The sequence below is a fragment of the Dermacentor silvarum genome, chromosome 6 (genome assembly GCF_013339745.2).
Source record: "Dermacentor silvarum isolate Dsil-2018 chromosome 6, BIME_Dsil_1.4, whole genome shotgun sequence".
NCBI lineage: Eukaryota > Metazoa > Arthropoda > Arachnida > Ixodida > Ixodidae > Dermacentor > Dermacentor silvarum.
This window is the reverse complement of record NC_051159.1, coordinates 117,391,979-117,413,871: the sequence shown is the minus strand read 5'-3', so window position 1 is coordinate 117,413,871 and position 21,893 is coordinate 117,391,979. Positions and strand designations below refer to the sequence as shown.

General features: G+C 48.8%; 1 protein-coding gene across 4 annotated transcripts in view; it reads left to right on the top strand.

Annotated features, from left to right (window-relative positions):
- Positions 1-21,893, top strand: part of LOC119455907 (mucin-17-like) — a 228,556-nt gene that overhangs the window by 184,802 nt on the left and 21,861 nt on the right. For 3 of the 4 annotated variants that reach the window (XM_037717447.2, XM_049669424.1, XM_037717446.2), the window contains 9 exons: positions 1,184-5,284; positions 5,366-5,449; positions 5,553-9,866; positions 10,452-10,579; positions 11,846-12,116; positions 13,258-13,398; positions 15,187-15,262; positions 15,563-15,609; positions 20,469-20,719. In XM_037717447.2, coding sequence (XP_037573375.1) covers positions 1,184-5,284; positions 5,366-5,449; positions 5,553-9,866; positions 10,452-10,579; positions 11,846-12,116; positions 13,258-13,398; positions 15,187-15,262; positions 15,563-15,609; positions 20,469-20,719 — 9,413 coding nt within the window. The remainder of the gene's footprint in view (positions 1-1,183; positions 5,285-5,365; positions 5,450-5,552; positions 9,867-10,451; positions 10,580-11,845; positions 12,117-13,257; positions 13,399-15,186; positions 15,263-15,562; positions 15,610-20,468; positions 20,720-21,893) is intronic. The other variant, XM_049669425.1, reaches the window with a different exon arrangement.

Sequence of the window (21,893 nt, the reverse complement as noted above, 5' to 3'; positions counted from 1 at the left end):
ACAGCTGAGCGGAATTCCCGTGGCCGCGGTAGGCTTAAACCACCGTCAAGAGGCTCGCCAAATGTACGAGGGAGGGGTAATTTAGGAGTAAGGCCGTTCGTAAGACCACAACAGCACACTGACGAAGACGATTCTAATGAAGACACCCACTCAAACGCGAGAAACCGTGGGCGACAAAACCCGCTAGCGAAAGGCCGTCGTAACCAGAACAGAGCTAGGCCACCGAATTTAAAATCCTCATTCAACACTGTAAAGGACGAGGAAGAGTCACCAAATTTGCCCTTCGCTAGACTTCGCGGAAACAGGAGACGCTCTTCTTACAATCCTAGGGCCCGCAGAACGTCGCTGACTTCGACTGGCCGCCCATCGACAAAGCCTCCCATAACGGTCACTTCTGTGATAACGACCGTAAAAACTCTCCCTATATACCATGGCTTCAAGACTTCATACGCGACTTTGACGACTACAGCTCTAGCATCCAGCGTCATTCAGCCCAAGCTGTACTCGACGGCAGTCGATGAATCAGGACGGACAAAGACGATCCTGAATTCCAGGAGCGACGCGAATGGCCCTTACACGACATTCACAGAAGTGCTCATTACCACCAGCGACTTGCAGCAGTTTAGGCTTCTTCCAATAAAGATAGGGTTCAGCACCCGTACTGACACAATAACCGAGACGACTGTCTTAACCCAACTCACAACCCTGTACAGTACCATAACCCCAGAGGTGATTCCAACAACACCAGCCACGAACCCTCCTGGCTTTCCAGTCCCCTTTTACCCGCAGATTCCTAACCAAGATTTTAGCCTACTGACCTCTTCGTATGTAACAACGGAAACAATTGTGACCTCGACAGTGTTGCCCATTGTTGTTCGTGGAAGGACGGTTCTTAGCACCGTTACTACAACCAAATTTTCTGAGTCAACAGTGACGAAGACTGCGTCCGTCCCTGTTCCCCATATTCCAACAGCGGCCCCTTTCATACCGCAGCCCTATTTTGCGGTACCTCAGATAACAACAATGCTCACTTTGTATGTCACTGGGGACCAGGGGGACGTCATTCCCGTAGTTACTACTGTCACTGTCCCATTTTATCAGCAGCCTCAGCATTTCTTTCACACTAAAGTAGCGAGAAGCGTTCCCGACAAGGCTTCTGAATTTGCCACTTTGGCTTCCACAGCGTTCATAGGAGTTGCCGTCGACGGGTCCAGACAGGATGAAGTACCCGGAGGCGACCATTCTGAAGAGGTAGCGCTTTTCAGCTCCGGGATCGAGCCCTCGCTAGGCCGTGCATCTTCCTGGTCTTTGGCACAGTCTCGAAGCCCACACAACGCAGCTTCTGAAAGCATTTCGGACCCTGACGAAGTGACGACCATCTCCATGGGACCGATCACCGAGGTTTACGAGCAACCCGCTACCGACATCCCGGTGCTGCCAAAGCCGACCAAAGGTGGCTCTGCTAAGAAATGGAAAGCCGAAAAGAAGCCAACTGCTGCTCCCGATGTCAGCCCTGAGGACGACAAGTACGGCATCGGCAGAAAGTTCATCTCTCGAAAATTGCAGCAGTTTGAAGAAGCTGAAGAAGAAGGTGTGAGACCAGCCGCAGATTTCACGCGTATTCGTGGAAGAAGTCGTGTTCGTGCAACGCGAGTGCAGCCGCTGCATCTCTCCACGCCGGAAGCCCTTGTAGACAACAGTGGCGCTCCCCAGCCTGGCTTCGACAACACCGGTGCAGTTCAAGATGAACCAGTTGAAGGTGGCGTGCGTACCGGTGTGCGTCGTGGGCGAGTGTTTCGAAGACCTGTGCACAGGAACAGAGCAATCCTGGACGGCTCTTCACCAAATGAATTCAGGGGCCCTCATGGCAGCTTCATTCGTAGAAGACCGCCTCATATTGTCCAAGATCCTGTGGACCTGAACCCGATTCAAGAGCAAAGCTCCGCTTTTCATTTTGGTGACGACCATCAAGCCTACAGTCCAGGTAATCTTCTCGAAACCCCTTTGCCTGCTCTTTCCTCTCATCATCTTCTTCCTTCTCCTTCTTTGGACAATTTCTTGTCGTCTTCCTTTGTGGGTGGTGGATACTCCTTCTCGGCACCGGAGGTTGTGGCTACTCTTACTGACCCTCTGGCATCTCCACCTAATCACGAAATCACGGCGGATGCGGTTACTCTTTCGGGACTGGAAACATCTGCACTCCCCCAAGGCAGAGTGAGAAGGATCAAGGTTCTTAGACCTGCCCCTCATGGTGAAGGATCCCTTGGTGACGGTTCAAAGAAGGTCCGCCGCGTTACGGTAACTCGGACGTTCTCCCCGGCAGGTGCACCGACCAGATATGAGGACTACCGGCCGCAGGTCGACACTCCATTCAACCAGGACGATGGCGGATTTAACCACTTTGGTCCGCACCAAAACGTAGTACCGGTCGCTCAACAACCACAGCAGCAGCAACCACAAGACGTGCTGAGAGTTCCTGCTGAGGTAACGCAGCAAGCTGGTTTAGGACATGGCGTCCCCTACGATCACTTCGTCACAGGCGTGAACCAGCAGTCATTCCCAGGGTTCAGTCCCAACGTCCCCTATCAGTACTCGCCCCATGTGCCACAGCAGTTCGCCCAAGCAGAGCCGTATTCACCTCGCGCGCCTGAGCAAAACGATCGTTTTACGCAGCTCCAGCCAGTGCAGAACTTCGTTCCCGTAGCCGAGCAACCTCCTGCGCACAACTTGAACAATCTGCCTCTAGAGGCCCCTGTTCCTCCTCCTCCGCCACCACCATTGCCGGAACCTGCGTCACCGACTCGAAACTCACGCCGAACAGTGTTTAGAAGAATTCGGCCGACTAATTCGAATCACCACGGAGAGAGGAAGACGTCGCTCGTGCGGAAAACGCGGCCTATTGTGTCCACACCCGCGATTCAGCTGAGCTCTGTTAATGTCGATCCGACACACGTTTTTGTGTCCGCCGACTCGATAGATTTCAACCGAATTCTGGGATCGTCACAACAGTCCCTCGAGTATTTCGGACCCGCTTCGCAAGAGTATTTTGCCCCTGTGTCGCAAGAGTATTTTGCCCCTGTGTCGCAAGAGGTATTAGCGCCCGTGTCCCAGCAGTACTTCGCACCCGCGTCGGACCAGTACCTTTCTCCGGTTTCCAGATTTCCTGAACCACCGCCTGCTTTGCCTCCAGTCTCGACGGAACCTACATTTGACCCTCATTCGGCGGCACCCATCGAACAGAATCATGAAAATTCTGCCGACCTAGTGGAAGACACAACACCTGCCTCCCATCAATTCAGGCGAATAATACGTGTGAAGAAACCTGGGGAAGGTAAAGGCGGTCAAAGGAGAAAGGTTGTCTTGAACAGGAGACCATCAATTAACAGCCTCCAGGCGCGTGGTCCAATAAACAACGGAAACAATGCGAATGAACTCGTGCCCCCAAGTGTTGCTGGGCCTCCGCTTGTTTCAAGCCAGGTGTTGTCACCAGGGCAAGAAAGTGTCGGCCCAAGAGTGTCGCTAGAGATCGGCGCTACTGTGCCGCTTACATATTACACTACGTTTACGTATTTGACAACCTTCCTCCACGGAACAGACACTGTTTACAACAGCAGAGAGGCTGTCCTTTCTTCAGTGGCGACTGAGACTTTGGATTCTAATATAGTGAACGTCATTCAGAACCATGGCGGCTTCACGACAGCGCCTGATGGGGTTTCAACTGTTCATCTAGGATCAAGAACGAAAGGAGCGGCCACAACAATTGTTAATTTGGAGTCTCGACTTCAAATATTCAACAGCGACATCTACAAGGTGATACACCCGACGCCAACAGCACAGACAGAGGCTACATTCAAGACAGAATCACCGGTCCTCGAGCGCATACAAGAGCCGCAGTCCCCGCACCATAATGCGCCGGGAGGAGATGAAACAAGCACTGTGCAATTAACGGACCTCTTTACTGCTCCAAGGACATTTTACACTCTTTACACGTATTACTACACGCTTTTTGATGGCGCTGAAACAAAGAATTCTGTCCGATCTGAGATTTCATCAAGTGTCGTATCTGATAACAGTCCGTTCCGGCCTCCCATAACACAGACAAAAATCAGGAATGGCCTTTTGCCGCTTGGGCTTGATGTGACAACCGTCCACCTCGGCTCGCGAAACGTAGATGGAACGACAACCGAGGTGAATTTGGGGATGCGTACAGTAATTAAATTTGACAAAATTGTTGACGCTGATATCGGACAAATTCACGAGGACGTTGCTCCGACTGCATCGTATTACCCGAGCTTCGCAACAGAGGCTGTGGACAACAAAATTGATTTCATCTCTAACCAAGAAAGATCTTCACTTCTCGCTGACGCTCTGCAGCCGTCTTATGCCATAGCTAATGGGGACATTCAACCGACAAGCAACATTCATGCGACACCAGTAATTCTGTTCCCCGTGGACGAATCGACAAACGCACCAAGGGCCAAGGTTAGAATCGTCACTTCACGCGTGAAGCCGGCAGGTAGTTTGAAGTCTGGCGTGTTTCAGGCTGCTCCTGGCGTCAGGGTTCGCATTAAGCCTGTTGTGAAACATCTGGAGGATTCGGCTACTTTTAGCGCCCCGCCAGAATTGTCGTCAAGTCACGTGTACGAGCCCTTCAGCTCTTTCTTCATTACGTCACCCAACCCAAGTACTGAGGTGACTGGAGATGAGCCTCTTTTGTCGTCGGCCATATTCCCCTTGACGACTCCGGAAGACCAAGAAGTGCACAGGGGCAAAAAGAGGCTTAAAGTGACGCTTCGAAGACCAATTCCAGGGGATAAACTGGCAAGAACAAATTCCTTGAACACGAGATTTGTGAGACCATCTCGTTTTGAAATTACCACAAAGCCTCGATTTTACGTTGTGACACGAACGAACGCCGCGGGTGTGGCCAGGCCGACGAAGAATCCGTTCAATGTGAAAGTTAGTAAACGACTCAAGCCGACAGACCTGATTCGAGCAACTCCTTCTGTCATCTACGAAACCTTTACAACGACGACATCGGTTCCCGTCATATTTGGATTGCAGACAAGCTACAAGGAAGTCGTCATCACGGCGTCGACTCCAGTGACGCTGACTGCCTCACCGACTTACGGCGTGGACGATCATGACTTGATTGAACCCTCCCAGACGGTAATGCTGACGTACTTCACCACAACTACGTTCACGGTCCCGTACACTCTGGGTGACCAGACTCTGTACACGACTGTTCTCGAAACGAACTCAAGGGTCGTCACCGAGACTGTAGGTAAGTCAGAGAACCTATATAATTCTTCTCTCTCGAAGTTCGATGCCACTGAGTTGTTAACTAATTCTGATGTTATTTTAGCTGCAAGTCATGTCGTAGATGCCCTTCATGCGTCGCACTTCCCGGAAATTATTGGAGACCAGAATGCCCAACTCATTGGAAGAGGTAAGCCTTCGGTACACTAAAGAAAATTAGACCTTAATAGATGACGTTTCTATACTGAGAGTCTTGCTTATGCTTGAGCATTTGCCTACGTGCACTTTTACAGGAGCTGCGCCGAAACATGAATCATCCTTGAACCTGTTGGGATCCCACTACCAACAGAGGCCCGGACTATCGACGCGAGTCTCTGACGGCGTTACCCTTATTGTTGCCAGCGGAGGTGATGGAGAGGCCACTACGCATCTATTCCCCCATCAGCCCACGCCTTACACCCTGCAGCCCACCTTGCTTCTGGATGCAGTCTTGATGAAGGAACACTTTGATGGTCACAATGTGACGCCGCAGCCGTACTCTGTGTCGTATAGCACGAAGACTTTGTTCACCACGTACACCTATTTCACAACATTCTTTACAGATGACTCTTCATCTATCGCAAGCTCCGAGCAAGTTATTTCGAACACTGTTACAATTCCGGTTACGCAGAACTTGTACCCAACTATAACGCCGTACTTGCCCGAGCCTAGAGAGCCAAGCACGTACTTGGAGACAAGTGAGCGTGTAGTGACGAGCACTTCATACAACACGTTCACGTTTTATGCCACTTTGTTCAATGGTTCAAGCTCCGTGGTCACGCCGTTTGAGGAAGTCCAGTCACAGGTGTTCGTCATCACAGAGTCCTTCACAATTACGCGAACAGTGCAGCCAACGTTGTCGATTCAACCGCAGTCAACTCCAATTTTCTCACGCCCCGAACCACAGCAGAGCTACCACTACCCAGACCAGGAACAGTACTTGTCGCAACATTACTCAAGTCAGCAGCCACAACTCTACCAAGCCAACGACATCCTTAAATCACAGCAGCTGCAGCCGTCAACAGTTTTGAGCACTTTGTATTCGACGCAAACGAACTTTATTACATTCTTCCAAGGAACAAGTACGATCGTAACCTCCATTGAAGAGGTTCTTTCAGACATCGTTACTATCACCATTCCTCATGGTCTGGCTACTCCTGTCCTGTCGTCTCCCCACTTGCCTTCTCCAACGACCTCGGTTCCAGAATTTAGCACAAGGACGTATCTCACCACACAGACACAGTACGTTACATTCTTCAGAGGAACCGAGACAATACTGTCTTCGATTGAAGAGATTGGTACGACAGTTGTAACAGAGAGGGCTGGTTCCCGACCATCCGTCTACTCAAGGCCAGTTTCAACACCTGCGCTGCACTCCTTCGCACCGGTTAAATCTAGCACGCCATCTTTCGTACTGCCATCTCTCACAGGTGCTCCAGCAGATTTGGTTCCCTCAGTAAGGACTTATTACACTACATATACGTACTTCACAACGTTCTACACTGACTCAAGCTCTATTATTGCTAGCAGAGAAAACGTTGTCACGTCTCACGTCACTTTGTTTGTGCCACGCGGATCTCTCACGTCCTCAGTGAGAACGACGCCACCTACAAGAATACCCTCAGTTGCTACGACCACATCTTCCTTGACAAGTTCTTCCTCACGGCCCACAACGACCTCTACATCTCGTTACACGCGGCCAACGGCGACTACACCTCCCTACGACACAAAGTTGTACACGACTGGTACAACGTATACTACATACACTTTCTATACCACGCTGTTCGGTGGTCAAGACAAGATCGTGATTTCGAGCGAACAAGTTGTGCCGCAGATTGTGACCACAAGGATAGGCTCAAAACCATCAACTACGTCGTCACGCTTCAGACCTACACCTACTGTCCTGACGCATATGACTACTTATACCTACTTCACCACCCTCGTTAGTGATTCAGAGACCATTGTGTCATCGTCAGAAGAAGTTATAACACAGCTTGTATCGACCACCATATCGCCGTCTTCTTCAACCAGCTTCGTTCCAGAGGTGAATATCATTACTTCTTCACTGTACAAGCCCGTCAAAGAAGAGAAAGTGGAACCGTCCAGCAAAACAGGAACAAGCCAATCAAAGAGGCCGTCTTTCGGTAGTGGTTTTAAGCGTCCTTCAACTGGCTTCCACCAGAAGTCTTCTGTCACGATTTTTGCTTCGTCCAGTTTTATCCCTAGTTCTTCCCCGACGCTAACAACAGTGACGCCAGCGTTTACAATTCTCGAGTCACCATCCATTGAAGAAGAAAGCACAAGGTCATCGATGGGAGTCTCCACAACAGTTATCGATGGCTCTACCGTCATCTTCTTTACTGACATTGCTGCCAGTCAAGAAGAAGAAACGGATTCCATTGGTTCTGATTCTGTATCTTCGCTTTTCACATCTTCAATGCTCTCCCCAGTTTTTGTACCTTCATCGTCACTCTTCCCAGAAATCCTCGAAAGTTCTTTCTTTTCTTCGCCGTCAGTTGCTGCACCTGTCACATCTACAACCATTCTGGAAAGCAGCACTAAATATGTCGGTCACGACAACGAAACAACCACATTGGCGCCAAGCATTACATTATTTATGGTCACTGGCACAGATGGCTCTCTAACAAGGCTCACAGAGGCAACATTCACATCGCGAACGCAAGATGTTTCTCCTAGCAAGGCAGCAGCACCTGCGATTGCCGACATTGTTGCCACGGAGATACCATACTTGCAAGCTCCATCGCCGTCTTCGCCTAGCTCTGGAGCTAGTGGTAGTCAGGTAGGCACAAGTTCCCCGTCGAAGCCAATAAAACCAGGCTCCATCATCGACCTTGCGGACGTGCTTGGAGGAAATGCAAACATCGGCGGAAATATTGGGGAAGCCATCAAAGGCATTGTTCACCTTTTGTCTAATGGCAAGAAGAACGGTACTGACAGTGATCTCCAACCAAGCCAAGTGAAGGAGGACGTGCCCCTTCCACCGAGTGATGGCGTGACCGTGAGTAACATTGAAGAGCCCGTTTATATCCCAGTTGGCGCGATTGCGTCCGACATGTCGGCCGCTGAGCGAAGTCAGGTGCATAGTGACTCGTTCGATGGTCCAGCGTTGACTTCTATCCTGCACGGAAAGCCGTCAATTATGGGAGAGGGCTTCCACACAGACGTGTTTACCGGCGCAGAAACAGTGTTCCTTCTTCCTACGGACGCTCACTACGACGATGACGCAGCGGACGGAGAGGGCGTTCCGGAACGCGTTGACAAAGATACATCTGTCCACCTTGTCGGAAGCGTTCAAAAGGCGTCGCTGCCTTCCACGGACGCCACTCCGGCGTTAGACGCTAACACGGGTGTCATCACCGGAGACAAGACCATTTTCTTCGACGACTTTGACAAACTCACTGAGCTCACACAGAGGGCGGAGGACAGCAAGGGCGATGCCACGATATCGGACCCGAAAGAACTTTCCAAGGTCGTCGGCGTCCAGACCATCTTCTTCCCCGACACCAGCGTGCTCCAATCTTCTCTCGCAAGCGAAGTTCAGATCACAGGAGCAACTACCATCTTCGGAGAGGGCTTCACACCCATCCTGCCAGGCACGCAAGATTCCTCAGAGACACTTGTCTCTTCCATTCAACCTACTGTCGTCGGCGGTGCCAAGTCAGTCAGCGGCGCTACTACCATCTTCTTCCAACTCGATGGCGAGAGAGTTCCGATACTACCATCCGTGTCCACGAGCTTGTCTACCGTGACGCAGTACGTCACAAGTGTGGAGTCCTTCACTCGAACACTCACACTGACGACGACGAAGGTGTATTACACGAGAGACAGCCCGCTGACGATAACGTCCGTTTTCACGACGACCATCGCACCGAGGACTTTCGTGTCGACTATTATCGGAAGTCGCACCATCCTAGGCACCTTGCCCGAGCCTTCCGCTTCAGTTGAGGCCCAGCTGACGACGCCTCTGCCGAGCGAAGTCACCACGACGGTCACCACGACGACCCTCATCTTCAACTCCATCACAACGACCGTGGTTCGGACGTTGGTGCTCCCAACGGAAAGACCGGAACCAACTAGCTCCTCTTCCATCGCCAACCTACCGACGACGTCTGTCCTAGTAACGCCCGAGGTCAGGGGAAGAACTCCGGAGTCCGCCGACAGCAAGTCCCCTCCGACGTTGCGCCCGCCTCATCGGCGCCCCACGACGCCTCGAACGACGACTGCGGCGCACGGCAAACGACCGGTGATTGCGTTCAGAGCACCATCGAGGACTCCAGACACGGCAAGCACCAAGCCGATGCCAACCGGGCCAAAGTTCAAGATACCATTCCCGAAACCACCGACCACGACAACGACCACACCCAAGCCGAGCAGGCCGCCCAAGTCCAAGCCTGGAAAGGTGACGCCTATCGACGGCTATCCGCCAGTATGTCTGCCAGGTTGCAACACGGCGAACTACGAGGTCTGCCGCGAAGCGTTGGATGGCACGTGGCAATGCATGTGCAAGCCTGGTTACGGAAGGCAGGACGGCAACAAGACCTGCACAGGTAAGCTTTTCTTTAGTCGTTGCTCCCATCACTACAGAAACACAGGGACGACAAATATAAACATGAAGACACGCGGTAGTCTTAATGACTTTTACCCATGTGCGCACACTTCTCGATATTTGCAATGAAGCCCTCCTAAGTGTCTGCTTCAAATAATTAAAAAAATTTCAATTAGTGCGGGAACTCGAATTTACCAGTTTCTGGATCATTTTGACAGCTCGTTTAATGAAAGGTACTAGATACTCGCAATGGCGGGGGCGATATTTCCTAATTTGGATTTCAAGCTAGCAACTTTCTTTCGCGGGAGTGTAGAGACTTAAATACCATTGGGATCATATTTCGATGCGTGTCTACAAATACTCAGCAGTTAATCTAGTGTCCTACAATTTGTCGCCATTAAGTGCAACAGGGTTCTAGGTGGTATGTTATAGCGTCAATTTCGCGATAGTGAAATAATTAACGTAAGTCATGCATTGGTGACATGCTCATATGCCAGCTGATAAGACGATGAACCGAGTTGCTCGCTTGCTTCGGGCTTTTGGTGTTACTGCATGACACCACATTTTTGTTTACATCTTTTTGCAGAGGTCGAGACGTACGTTGTCATCCTTCGTGTTGTCAAGATGGGAGAATCGGCAGTGTCGTATAGTACGGAACTCTCCAACAGCCTTTCGACCGAATTCCAACAAATTGCCGACGCAGCTAAGAAAGGAGTAAGTGTTATAGATACCTTATGAAATTGCTGCAGCAATTTAGTTATCGCTTGACACCAGCGCATCGGCGTGCGTATGACAGTTCACAACTGTTCTTATTCTTCGTTTCCGCTATGAAAATAAGTAAGATATTTTCCCCGTGTTTACGCAGATCACCATGTAAATATTTGCTAGCGGAACGGCAATTTGGAAGTGCAAGAAAATAGTCCAGAACATTTACCCATTCTTGTTCGAATAAAAGGGGACATTTTTTTTTTTGCAGCTGACTTATAACTTTTTCTTGTGTCTCAAGCTTATCTGAGTGAAATGGGTCAAGCTGTGCCAGATATTTATTTGTCTCTAGTCATTTACTGCGATGAAGAGTGCACGAGGCATTGTAAAAAAACAAAATTGACTGCTCTTAGCCATTGAAAGCAGCATGTAGTTATAAGCCACCTGTTCTTATGGAAATCTGCCACGAGCTATTGGTTCTTTGTGTTGCCGCCTGGGCCACAATGGAAATTTTGTGACCCATTTGATGTTTCTTAAGGGCTTTTTATACTGGTGGCATAATACTTTAAATCGTAGCTCAGAGGTATAGAAAAATAGTCCGTTAATTTCGACATAGCCACGATCAGTGCAGTTTACTACAAACGTGCCCTGGAGTTTCCTATGTTTCCATGTGGCGACAGTGTCTGTGCTTAGCCTGCCAGCATATTTAGAGAAGTGCCTCCGAACTGTATGCGTGAAGTGGTTGTTTTGCCGTACTAAAACTGAAGTCTAGCAGATGCCAAATATTCGAAAGGGAGCGTGAATTATTTTGCGTTGTACTTGCGATTTCATTTCGTTCTCTCTCGTGCTTTGCAAAGGGTCGGAACCAGTATCAGCTAAAGTTGCCGAGTCCCTTGAATCGTAAGTATTTGAATAGTAGTATTAGTGAAAGGAGTAGAAGTTCACGTGCACTTATTAAACAGCAATGCCCATCGGACGGATAAGTAGCTGTTTGCCCAGCACGGTTACGAGACGCGTTCTCACGAGATATGGCAACAGGATAGTCAAACAAGAAATGTCGGTGTAGCCAGCATCTCGAAAAGGAGAGTTGCATTCGTCGGAGCAGCAATTGGTACCTTGACAATGAAAAGTCCCTTTGTCGGAAAGTTGGCTACGGGTTCGACCTACGTTATTCACTTACAAGCTTCTACTCTTCCTGTGAACTTCTCTCTTGTTTGTAGATATGGCAATATGGTTTGAACACCAGCTCTGACAAAACTTCGCTTGAAACCGCAGATGAGCGACGCTTACAAGAAGACGGATGTGGAGAGCCAGTTTGTGACGTCGAACTTGAACAGCATCTCGGCGGCGGACGACTTGGACACCGCCGACAGCGCGCCGCAGGGCATCCTGCTGAACTTCACGGTGTCCATGGCGAGGTCAGAGGCCATCACTTCCGAGGTGATACGTGAACAGCTGACCCGGTCGCTGCGCCAATCGAACTACAGCATCGGGAAGAGCCCGCTATTCGTCAGCCCCAACGTTCACGCCGTCGCCGCTGTTCAAGGTAAGAACATGGCTCTACAAGATCTAAACGTTAACTAAGAGGTTATGTTGGCGAGAGTGGGGGAGGTGGGCGGCGAGAAAGTCTAACAATTGTTGCTGCTGGTTTGCTACCCTGCATTGGAAGAGCGAAGAGGAAATGAAACATGAAGGAGAAAAGAAAGTACCTAGAGGGCCACGTGACGTGCGCATTCGAAGAGGATCGCGCACTTCACGGGTCCTTAAGACAGAAACACACTATACAATCGAACCCCTCTACAACGAAATTATCTGTATAACGAAGGGATAATTTTGTCTGGGTTTTATTGTGGGCGGTGGGGTGCGCGACCTTTCCAACGAAATGGCGTGTATAACGAATAATTTTGAAGGCCCCAAGCGCTTCGTTATAAAGGCGTTCGACTGTATATTGCCCTGAAGAGACTCATTGTTGCCAAATCTGCCAGCTTGTAATTTTTGCAATATGAGGCAACGTGCTTTAAGATGATCGTAACTTTAACTGGCTGCATCACTAAAGTATAAAGCCAACTGTCGTCCGTGATAGCGGCTGTTAGGCAGACTACACACCTCATTGAATTATCGTACTGGAAGAAAAGCAAAAGAGGCATACGCAAGAGGTGACGTACAAAGGGAGTACAAGTGCGTTGCTTGAGCGTACCTGAGGAGACAGCCTCTCGAGGAGGCAGTTTTATAATGCATTGTAAGGATATGGAATGTATTTGAAATGTTGTCTTTACACTTGTCATCAGTAACTACTATTTTACGAACTTTGGCGGCACGCCTCAGCGTGTCGGCTTTCATCCCCCACTAGTGCACCCTGAGCTTAAAATAACGCTTTGATCGCAGCTCATCGACTAGTCAAAACGAAGGCGGCATGACGCCATAGGCTGGCTAGTAAGACACGTCACCGCCAGTTTAGGAAAATAATGTAAACCTAAGCTTCAAATTACACCTTCAATGTTAGCTATCTTTCAGCACAGAGTGTGATGCCTATAAAGGAAACATTGTGACAAATGTACACTTATGGCGCAGTAAAAGAATTTAGCGAAACGAACTGGTCGGTCGACAAGGAATTGGTTCCTAATAGCGATTTTATAGCGTTATTTATTTATTTTTATTTTTATTCCTGTCGTCGTTTCGCTTCGCAGATTACGACGAGTGTGGTGACTTGGACGCGAACGACTGCAGCCGGTTCTCTGTCTGCGTCAACTTGCCGGGAACGTACACTTGCTACTGCAAGAGTGGCTTCGAAGACCTCGACCCGCTGCGACCGGGCCGTGTTTGCTCAGGTCAGTGTGTCTGTCACGCGTCGTAGCGCCGAAGGAATAAGAAGGAACAAGCAAACTAACGAGTGTATAGCACTGACGTAGTCCTGCAGGAACCGCGTTTGCCACTGCATGCGTCTCGTTTAAAAGCGGCGTTTGAGTTGGACTCGATGGGGCTTTATGAGGAAATGCATAAAAATAACCGGCGCTGAGAGGGGACACATGAATTATTGACAGGACGACGAACTGTTTTACGTTTTCGCCATGCGTGTCTCTAAGGGAAGGAATTTCAGACTTGAGACATTGTTAACTAGCGCTAAAATGACTTGGGACGAGAACGACAAGCACACAGAACACGACGCTAGACATTACGATACTGCAGCGCACACACCACAACAAGGACACAAGGCAAAAGATAGTACACAAGCGCTGACTCGCAACTGCGTTTGTTATTCGAAACGAAGTTATATATATATATATATATATATATATAGGCTGGCTTGTAACGTGTGTTACAAGTTACAAGTTAACGTTGTAACGAGTGTTACCTTTGCCTTGTGTCCTTGTTTGGTGTGTGCGCGTTGCAGTACCATTATGAATACGAACTCGCCCAACTTTCACTACTTTTACGACTCTATACCCCAACCGAATTTTTACTACGCTGAAAGATAGAATTCGTTGGATGCGTGGACCTCTGCTGCTATGAAGTTACTTTCACTTTTTTGTTTTTGTTTCTCCCTCCCCCTTGCTTTCCCTTTCACCGCTCTTACACAAGTTATCGGTGTGCTCAGACGCCTCCGGAGGCACGCTGATAGGGAAATATTCAAAGCGTTTTGTTTAATAAAAATTCGTAGTTCCGGCCGAAAGGCGAAGCATCGATTGCGATAGCAAATTAGTAGATAGCTATACTAAGTAAGGATAGTAGTTTTACCGGCTGTATAAAGTTGTAAATATTTGCTTAGTAACTAAATAAACAAGCACGGTGTCAGGCGCACACAGGTAAACATGAACACATCTCGCTCGATGACCGCGGAAGCAAGTCAAAACGCTGGAGTGAGAAAGCGCGCGAGCGGCACCAAGCGAATTGACCTTCGGGCTATCTCTCGCTTGAACGCGAACTAAAAACTTCAGCCACATCGCATATCGCTTTCAAGATACGGCGCCTGCGCTGCAGCTTCGTGGGCAGCAGCCGCGGGGGCAGAACGCACCCCCCCCCCCCCCTCTCCATCGCGACCTCCCCGTGCCTCACGCGCGAACTATAGAGCACGCGCTTCCGGCCGCCATCCTCTCTCGCGTGCGTGCGATTAAGCTGTGATTGCCGGCTTACCCGTGCACGCTTCCAATCGCACGCGCAGCGTACGGCGCGCGGGGACGATTTTATCGCCGTTAGACTTTATACGGAAACTCACGGCGTGGACGACAGCGATGGCGACGGCAAAAATGCGCTTGGAGTGTCCATATAATTGCTCTCGCAATAAAAGCGGCCGATAGTTGCGTAAGAACCCCGTCGTGGGCTCTCGCCAAGAAAGAGTGTCCCTATCTGAAAAATAACCTGCGTATTAATTTCTTCTGGAATACGCACCAACCAGCCCAACTTTCCTCTCTGATTGGGAAAGAAATTGCTTGCTGATCGCGAAGCAATAGCTCTTTCTTTCGTACGTTTTCGCTTTATGCGCGAGAATGAAACCTAGATACATGTAAAATAGATACGTGTTTCATATAAAACTTACAGTTACACTCAACGGTGTTTAGTTCTTTGTACCCTCGGCCTACTTCTCGGTTGTCTGAACGCGCGTTTGTGCTTTCCCACAGGAGAGATCAAGAACTGCGACCACTGCAACGGCCGCGGAACATGCCTGGTGAACGACGAAGGAAAGAGGAGCTGCCGGTAAGTGCTGCTGAGACAAGTCTATGAGCACATGCAAACACTAAACCATGCCTGATTTAACCTTCTAGTTTGTGAAGACAGCAATGTGCTGATAACGGCAGGAGTTTATGGCCAATAGATATTGTTGCCTATAAGAAACATTGAACATTTATTAGCCTCGACAGCTCGGTCGGCACATCCAGTGTTCAGACAGATCAAGAGAGCACGCATTCCCAGAGCAGTTTCGTACTGTTCTGTGTTATTGACGTCACTGAATGGGTATTTGAACAACTTGTTTTCTTCCTTTTTGTTATCCTGCAGCTGCAACCGCATGTTCCTGGGACGCCGCTGTGAGATCAACGGTCTCGGTAAGTGCACATTGCTTACCGAACACGTTGATCACTTTTTTTGGTGCGAGAAGCAACAGCAAATGAGTTAGCACAGGAGCGCCCTTGCTCTAACTTGCTGTTTGCTTTTTCTTGCGGAGTGTACATCTGTTTTGTTTTTGTTGCTGTTTGTTCGAATAAATTCGTAGTCACTTAATATAGGTGGGATATGTACAGCAGTCCGAATAGAAAAGTGAACTATAAGGTCCTATCCCGCTGTGTACAATTAGTCGCAAATGAGGCTCGCACAGGATCACTGAAAATCGAACACAAAGTATAAAAATAATGCCGCTAATGAATGTAAAACGGAGGTTATTAGGTCGGCTCAAAAAAAAATGAAATCTGTGTATGGCGCGACGAAGTTCAAAACAAGCATGATTATGTTTTCCGCCAGTTCGAGCACGTGCATCGCATTACGCCTAGTTAATTTTCCACATCTTTCGTGCCATCGCTTGTTGCGCGGTTATTCAGTTCTTAAGCTTTTTTGTTGCCCTCCAGGATCATATTTCATATGTGAGTCCCGGCAGAATGCAACGATTGTGCAGCGAAATCGCTGCTCATTAAATCCTCAAATATTCTCCGGCGCTCGGCGCATAAGGTCCTGAAAATAAGGATCACTGCTGCTTTGCTGCCAGCTCAAGATCAGACACTCATACATTGGGGGCAGGCTTTGGTGCTCTCTTTGATGTTAGCTGTACGTTGGAAACGAATTGTAGCTGTCTTTTATAGACATCGACGGAGTTTCGATAGTCCTCCTTTATATGGCGTAGAAAAAAAAAAGAAATAAACGAGACATCTTCAGTTTCTGCTTCGCAGATTAGTCAACCGATAGGTTGTCAAAGTCTCAACTACCAACTCTACATCGCATGACGCTTAACAGAGCGAACTTGAACAAAGGGCGGCGAAAGAGACAGACGCAGACATCGCAGACCGAATTCTGTCTACATCACATAAAGAATCGTGTTTCTTCCAAACCTTTCTGCATGCTCTTAAACCCCCCCCCCCCCCCGCCCCCACCCCTCCCCTAATCCCTTCAACCCCCTTGTCTTCCTGAGACAAATCACGTCTAATTCTTTCCTGAGCTTCCGTTTCATGTGCGGCGCTAAGCAGCAACTGAAATTGCGCAGCTTCCTGTAAGCAACGATGCTATTAGCCGTAGGAAGACCGCATTTTCTCTAGCCACTATCGGGGATGACAGTTGGAAGCAACTGCATTCGAACGATGTTTCACAATAATGATGTAAAAGTGCTGAAAAAAAGGAAACAAAGAAGAAGAGAAACTTCGTTGTGTATACTTAGCAGAGGTGCCGTCTTCGACGTTGTCGTGCCGCCATTGTCGTCTTCTTTTGTCATCATTCTCGTTGTCGTGAGCGGAAGCCTGACGTCATTGAAAATCGCCATTGTTAAGGCGGTACTGCGGTTAGAACCCGCATAAGCTGTTCCTTTGCTACAGATTCAACTACGGTCACGTGACACAGAATTGTGGCTCGCTCTGCAGCACAGTCGCGAACTTTCTCCGAATAGTATAGAGGCGTGGATGTTATTTTTCATTATTTAAAGATTTATAAAATGACCAAGAACTGAAAGGCTGCAAAAGTTGTGCACGTGGTTCCTCTTGCTTTTAAAAAAATTAAGTTTCGTTCTTCGGAGTAAAGTATGTTAATTTCTTGGTCCCGCTCACTATACTCTGAATGTCCGGAAACTAAAGGCGACGTAACGCCATTTCCAAAGCAAGTCTTGTCGCTACCTGCGTCGGTGTTCTTCTCGAACGCAAACCACGTAATGCCACTGGAACTTTATATGACTCCCACGCAAAGTGAAGACGGAAGTACTGAATATGTGGTCCTTCAACGAGCAGCTTCCAAGCTTCATCGCTACGAGCCGATTCACTCGACGATGTCAAAACTACTCTCGTTATCTTCATGCGACATTGCTAGTGCTGCTACTGCTTGAGCAGTTCCTGCGAAAGGAAGTCGGCAGATGAGGCGCATTTTTTTTTCTTGCATTCGCCTGAGTAACAGTTTGCATGTTGCTGGCACGCGTATTTATAAACATCTAAAGCGGCTGAGCGAGTGATCATTAGCATCTTTAACTGAATGAAAGGCAGATAGTATATCTCTCTTGCTCTCGTATTTATCGATTTTACATGCTCTCTATCACCGATGCATTGCAAAGTGTAGAGGCGCCCAAACACTAATAAATAACATTACCAAAGAGTTGCAAAGGTGGACCCGGTAAAGTCAAGACTACGCTGCTCGTAGCAGCATACAGTGACCTGAATTTGCCTTTGCTCAATATTCGTTCGAACTTGAAAGCGCATAAGCGAAGTTATTGTTTTAAGCCATAGTTTAGCCTACCTAGATCACATAAAACTCCTAAGCTAGCTTTCTTTCGAGCCGATGTACAGGTTATTGCTAAGAGAACGAATTCAGTGCTTTTCTTGCGTGCTAATTTATCCATTAAAAAATAAGAGGAGCGGGGAGGGAGAAGGGGAGGGGGGGAGAGCATAGATGGTGCACTGACTGTAAAGGTATTGCTTTCGTCATCACGGTCATGTATATGAGGCTGAATGAATGCTCATTTGCGGTGCACGCTAAATTTGGAAGCTCTATCGGGACCTCGTTTTTGAGGAAGTGATTAAGAAAATGAGAAGAAAAGAAAGAAAAAAAAATTGTGAAAGCCATCGGTAAATGTGCGTGAGAGCGACGTCTTAGTGTCGCGGTCGGGGTCGCTCACTGTATACTAGCGGGCCCGTCAAAAGGAAAGGTGCCGGCCCGCGACGAAGTGTCATTGTTCTCCGGCGCACTGATTACCGAAGCCTGCGTGCGGTTCTATAAGTGGCGCCTTGCGCAAAGAAAGCGGCCCCGTTTAGGCTGGCGTCCGCTCCTGACTCTAAGCGGTCTGCGTTTCGCACTATATTTAGCTGCACTTCAGTGCACGCTCCCGTGCGTTTAGTAGCACCACGCTCCCCCCTTGCTAATGCAATGAACAGCCCCGGCTATAGCGAACGAGTGCAAGGTACCGTTTAACGAATGCCGGAAAGCATGGCGCTCCGTCCGGTGTGTGCGCGCATGTGTGTGTGTGTGTGTGTGTGTGTGTGTGTGTGTGTGTGTGTGTGTGTGTGTGTGTGTGTGTGTGTGTGGTGTGTGTGTGTGTGTGTGTGTGTGTGTGTGTGTGTGTGTGTGTGTGTGTGTGTGTGTGTGTGTGTGTGTGTGTGTGTGTGTGTGTGTGTGTGTGTGTGTGTGTGTGTGTGTGTGTGTGCGCGCGCATATGTGTCTCTCTGTGTGTGTGTGTGTGGTTTGGGTGATCTCAAAACTTATTGCGCAAGCCGACTGCGCGATATTTCCTCGAGGCACACTCGGCATCACGCAGTCCGTTTATTGATTCATAAGTACGCACGATAGTCGCCGAGCTGCTCGTTACATTTTTTTTTATTTAGGGGGAGCTTTACCAGGAGAAACACCCAGAAGAGGAAACCGGAAATGAATGCTCCATGAATCTCCATCGTTTTTTCTCGTGATTTGAGAACCAAAAAACCGGAAGAACATTTTAAGTATCACGCACGATCGTCAGCTGGGGTTAGCCTGTTTCGCAACGTTGATTTTGCTCGCGTCTGCTCAGTTATTTAAGCTCCATCATGACCAGCTTAGCCGGAAGACCTCACTGACTACAGTCGCAAATTAGTTGCGCTAACAATTTTCCTCCATCAAATCCTGTCTGGTGCTGTTTCCTACTGGTGAAGTGAAAGAGAATGACTTTTATTCTTGTGTCACGCTTGTTCAGCGGGATTTCCCGTAACGACCATCTTTACTGTGGCGGTGGTGATATCGCTTCGTGAAATCTCGACAGCTGGATTTTCGTTGGCTGCAAAACGTGTGCAACGTTGAAGCTTCTACTCGTTACCGGTGTGTGATAATCGGATGATTATTCTAATCTCGTTTGAGCTGCGATGAGAAAGGAAACGGTGCGCTGGTTGCCCAATTTCTTTCTCTGATTGATTGGCGTTGATGTTGCAGTCATGCGGAGGTTTATTTTGGTATATCACGCACATTCTGTTATTCCTGGCTCAGTAACTACCACATGTCGTGCTAGCAGTTAGAATGGATCAGCTGAGACGTAAATAATGTTCAAGCGCCCGCCGCTGAGTCCTTAAGAGAACGTCAGTAAGCGGGCCATCCGGCTAACCTGTAAAAGAAAGTGAGTTTAACAAAGACCAAGATTTACGGAACCAGGTCAATATTCTGCGCAAAAAATTACTCGTGACCTGTTGCTGCTCAATCAGTGTACCAGACCGAAGAGATCAGCATCGCTAGGCTGCACTGCATATGCGCCCAAGTAGCCACTTGAGGCCACCTCACGCACGCAGTGGTCGCGTCAGCTTTAAAGCCAGTCAGCATGTAGCCTGTTCAGTGCCAGTGGACAGTTGTACTTAAAAGTACTCTTCGATTGATACGTACCTCAAGACTACTAGCAATCTTATGTTGCGGAGATTACGAGGGTATAAAAGGAGTTAAGGAACCGGCGGCGGCCATTTCTCAAATGGCGATGGAGGCCGCTTGCTTACATGGTTTCAGTTCAGACGCGGCGAGGCTCTCAGTCAACCACTTTCGAGGGTACGTTCCTTTTCGTGCGAAAAATGTCCAACGCGACGCCTCGTTAGAGCGGTGTGCAATCAATCGCTTATCCAATCTGCGCGTACTTGGAGTGACATCCCCGAAAATGACTCGTGGAGAATGAGGCTGCCCCTGTCTACCTATGCAGCAGTGTGTGTGTGTGTGTGTGTGTGTTATTCGGTAGCTTGCCGAACGCTGACCTTTGTATGCTCCCCCGTTCGTGGTGCAGTGCTGGCGATCGCGCTGCCGATCGCGCTGGCTCTGCTGGTGATGATGCTGTGCTGCCTGGTGTGCCTGTGCCGCCGTTGGAAGCGCCGGGCGCAGCGCGCCAAGGGACCCTTCCGGCTGGGCGCCGTCAGCCCGCTCGGGGGCACGCTTGACAAGAAGGCCATGATCACCGACACCTCGAGCGAGAGCAGCGGAGAGCATGCGCTCAAGCACTCCTACGCCTTCGACGGCTTCATGGTTGGACCAGGACCCGTACGTTGCCCAGCCGTCTATGCAATGCCGCCGCCGCATCGGCGCACTACAAAACGTTCTCACTGTGTCTGATACTTGGTCGGTTTGTGCGTTGCAATAGATTACTGTATTAGTATTTTTTAGGTTCCATTCAATGTCGACATAATGTCTCCGAAGTGAATACCGATCCCTCAAGGTAACTGTAATCTCTACGAACAGAGACGCATCTATTGGTCGTTGCAATATAGAGGAAGATGAAAGACTACTGTGCAGCTCATTCTTTCAACATCCGTGTAGCAGCCGCGGAACACAAGCAGGGAATAACGTGTGTCTACCGCTCTTCTGTCCATATTTACCCAACCGGCTAGCGGAACCGGAAAACACAGTCCCAGTTCCAAGTGCCCGTGACTTAGTAAATCAATTAAACGTGTATGCGCAGTGCATTATTACCTATTCAAATATGTGTTTATAAAATTACTACTGTGTCAGGGCAGTTACGTCTAACAAAGGTGAAGAATGTTCAGTGTGTGGTTGCCAGAAAAACTTGGTGGCACGTGCATATTAGTGACAGCACGAATGTTATCGAAGTAAAGGAGCCACGTCGAAGACACAGGTTTCTTCTTTATCCGAAGCGAAGTGAAACCAAAAGTTCTGAAAGCTTGCATAATGAGTATCTGAACCTATAGTCGTTCACTTGCGCGACATGAAAGTGGCCCAGGAACTTGCGTTAAAAAACAACAGCGATGCCCATGTCTAGGTAGAAGTCGCAAAATTAGACCAGCGCTGGCTCTTCAGCAGTATGACACGATATTGTCAATGGCAACTCAGCTTCAAAATGTGCACCTGTGAAGGGTACGCTGATCGTGTACGACCCTGGGGTCCCCTGCCACAATTATTTGCAATATACAATACGTCATCGATGGTGTAGAGAGCTTTTAACCGATGACTGCATTCATCATGCTTGCAGCTTAATAATACACATCAGCAATCAATCTAGTGCTTGATCCATATGTGCTTCGATAGGGCTAATAATGACTACAGTACTTTTATAACTTAGTTGCACTTAGTATCCGCGTATGAAATACTGATGTGTATCAGTATTGCAGAGTACGCGTAATAACTAAATTGCCTTCATTGAGATTTACGCCTTGTTACTCATGTTACAATGCGTTGCTGCGGCTAAGGTAACCAGTCA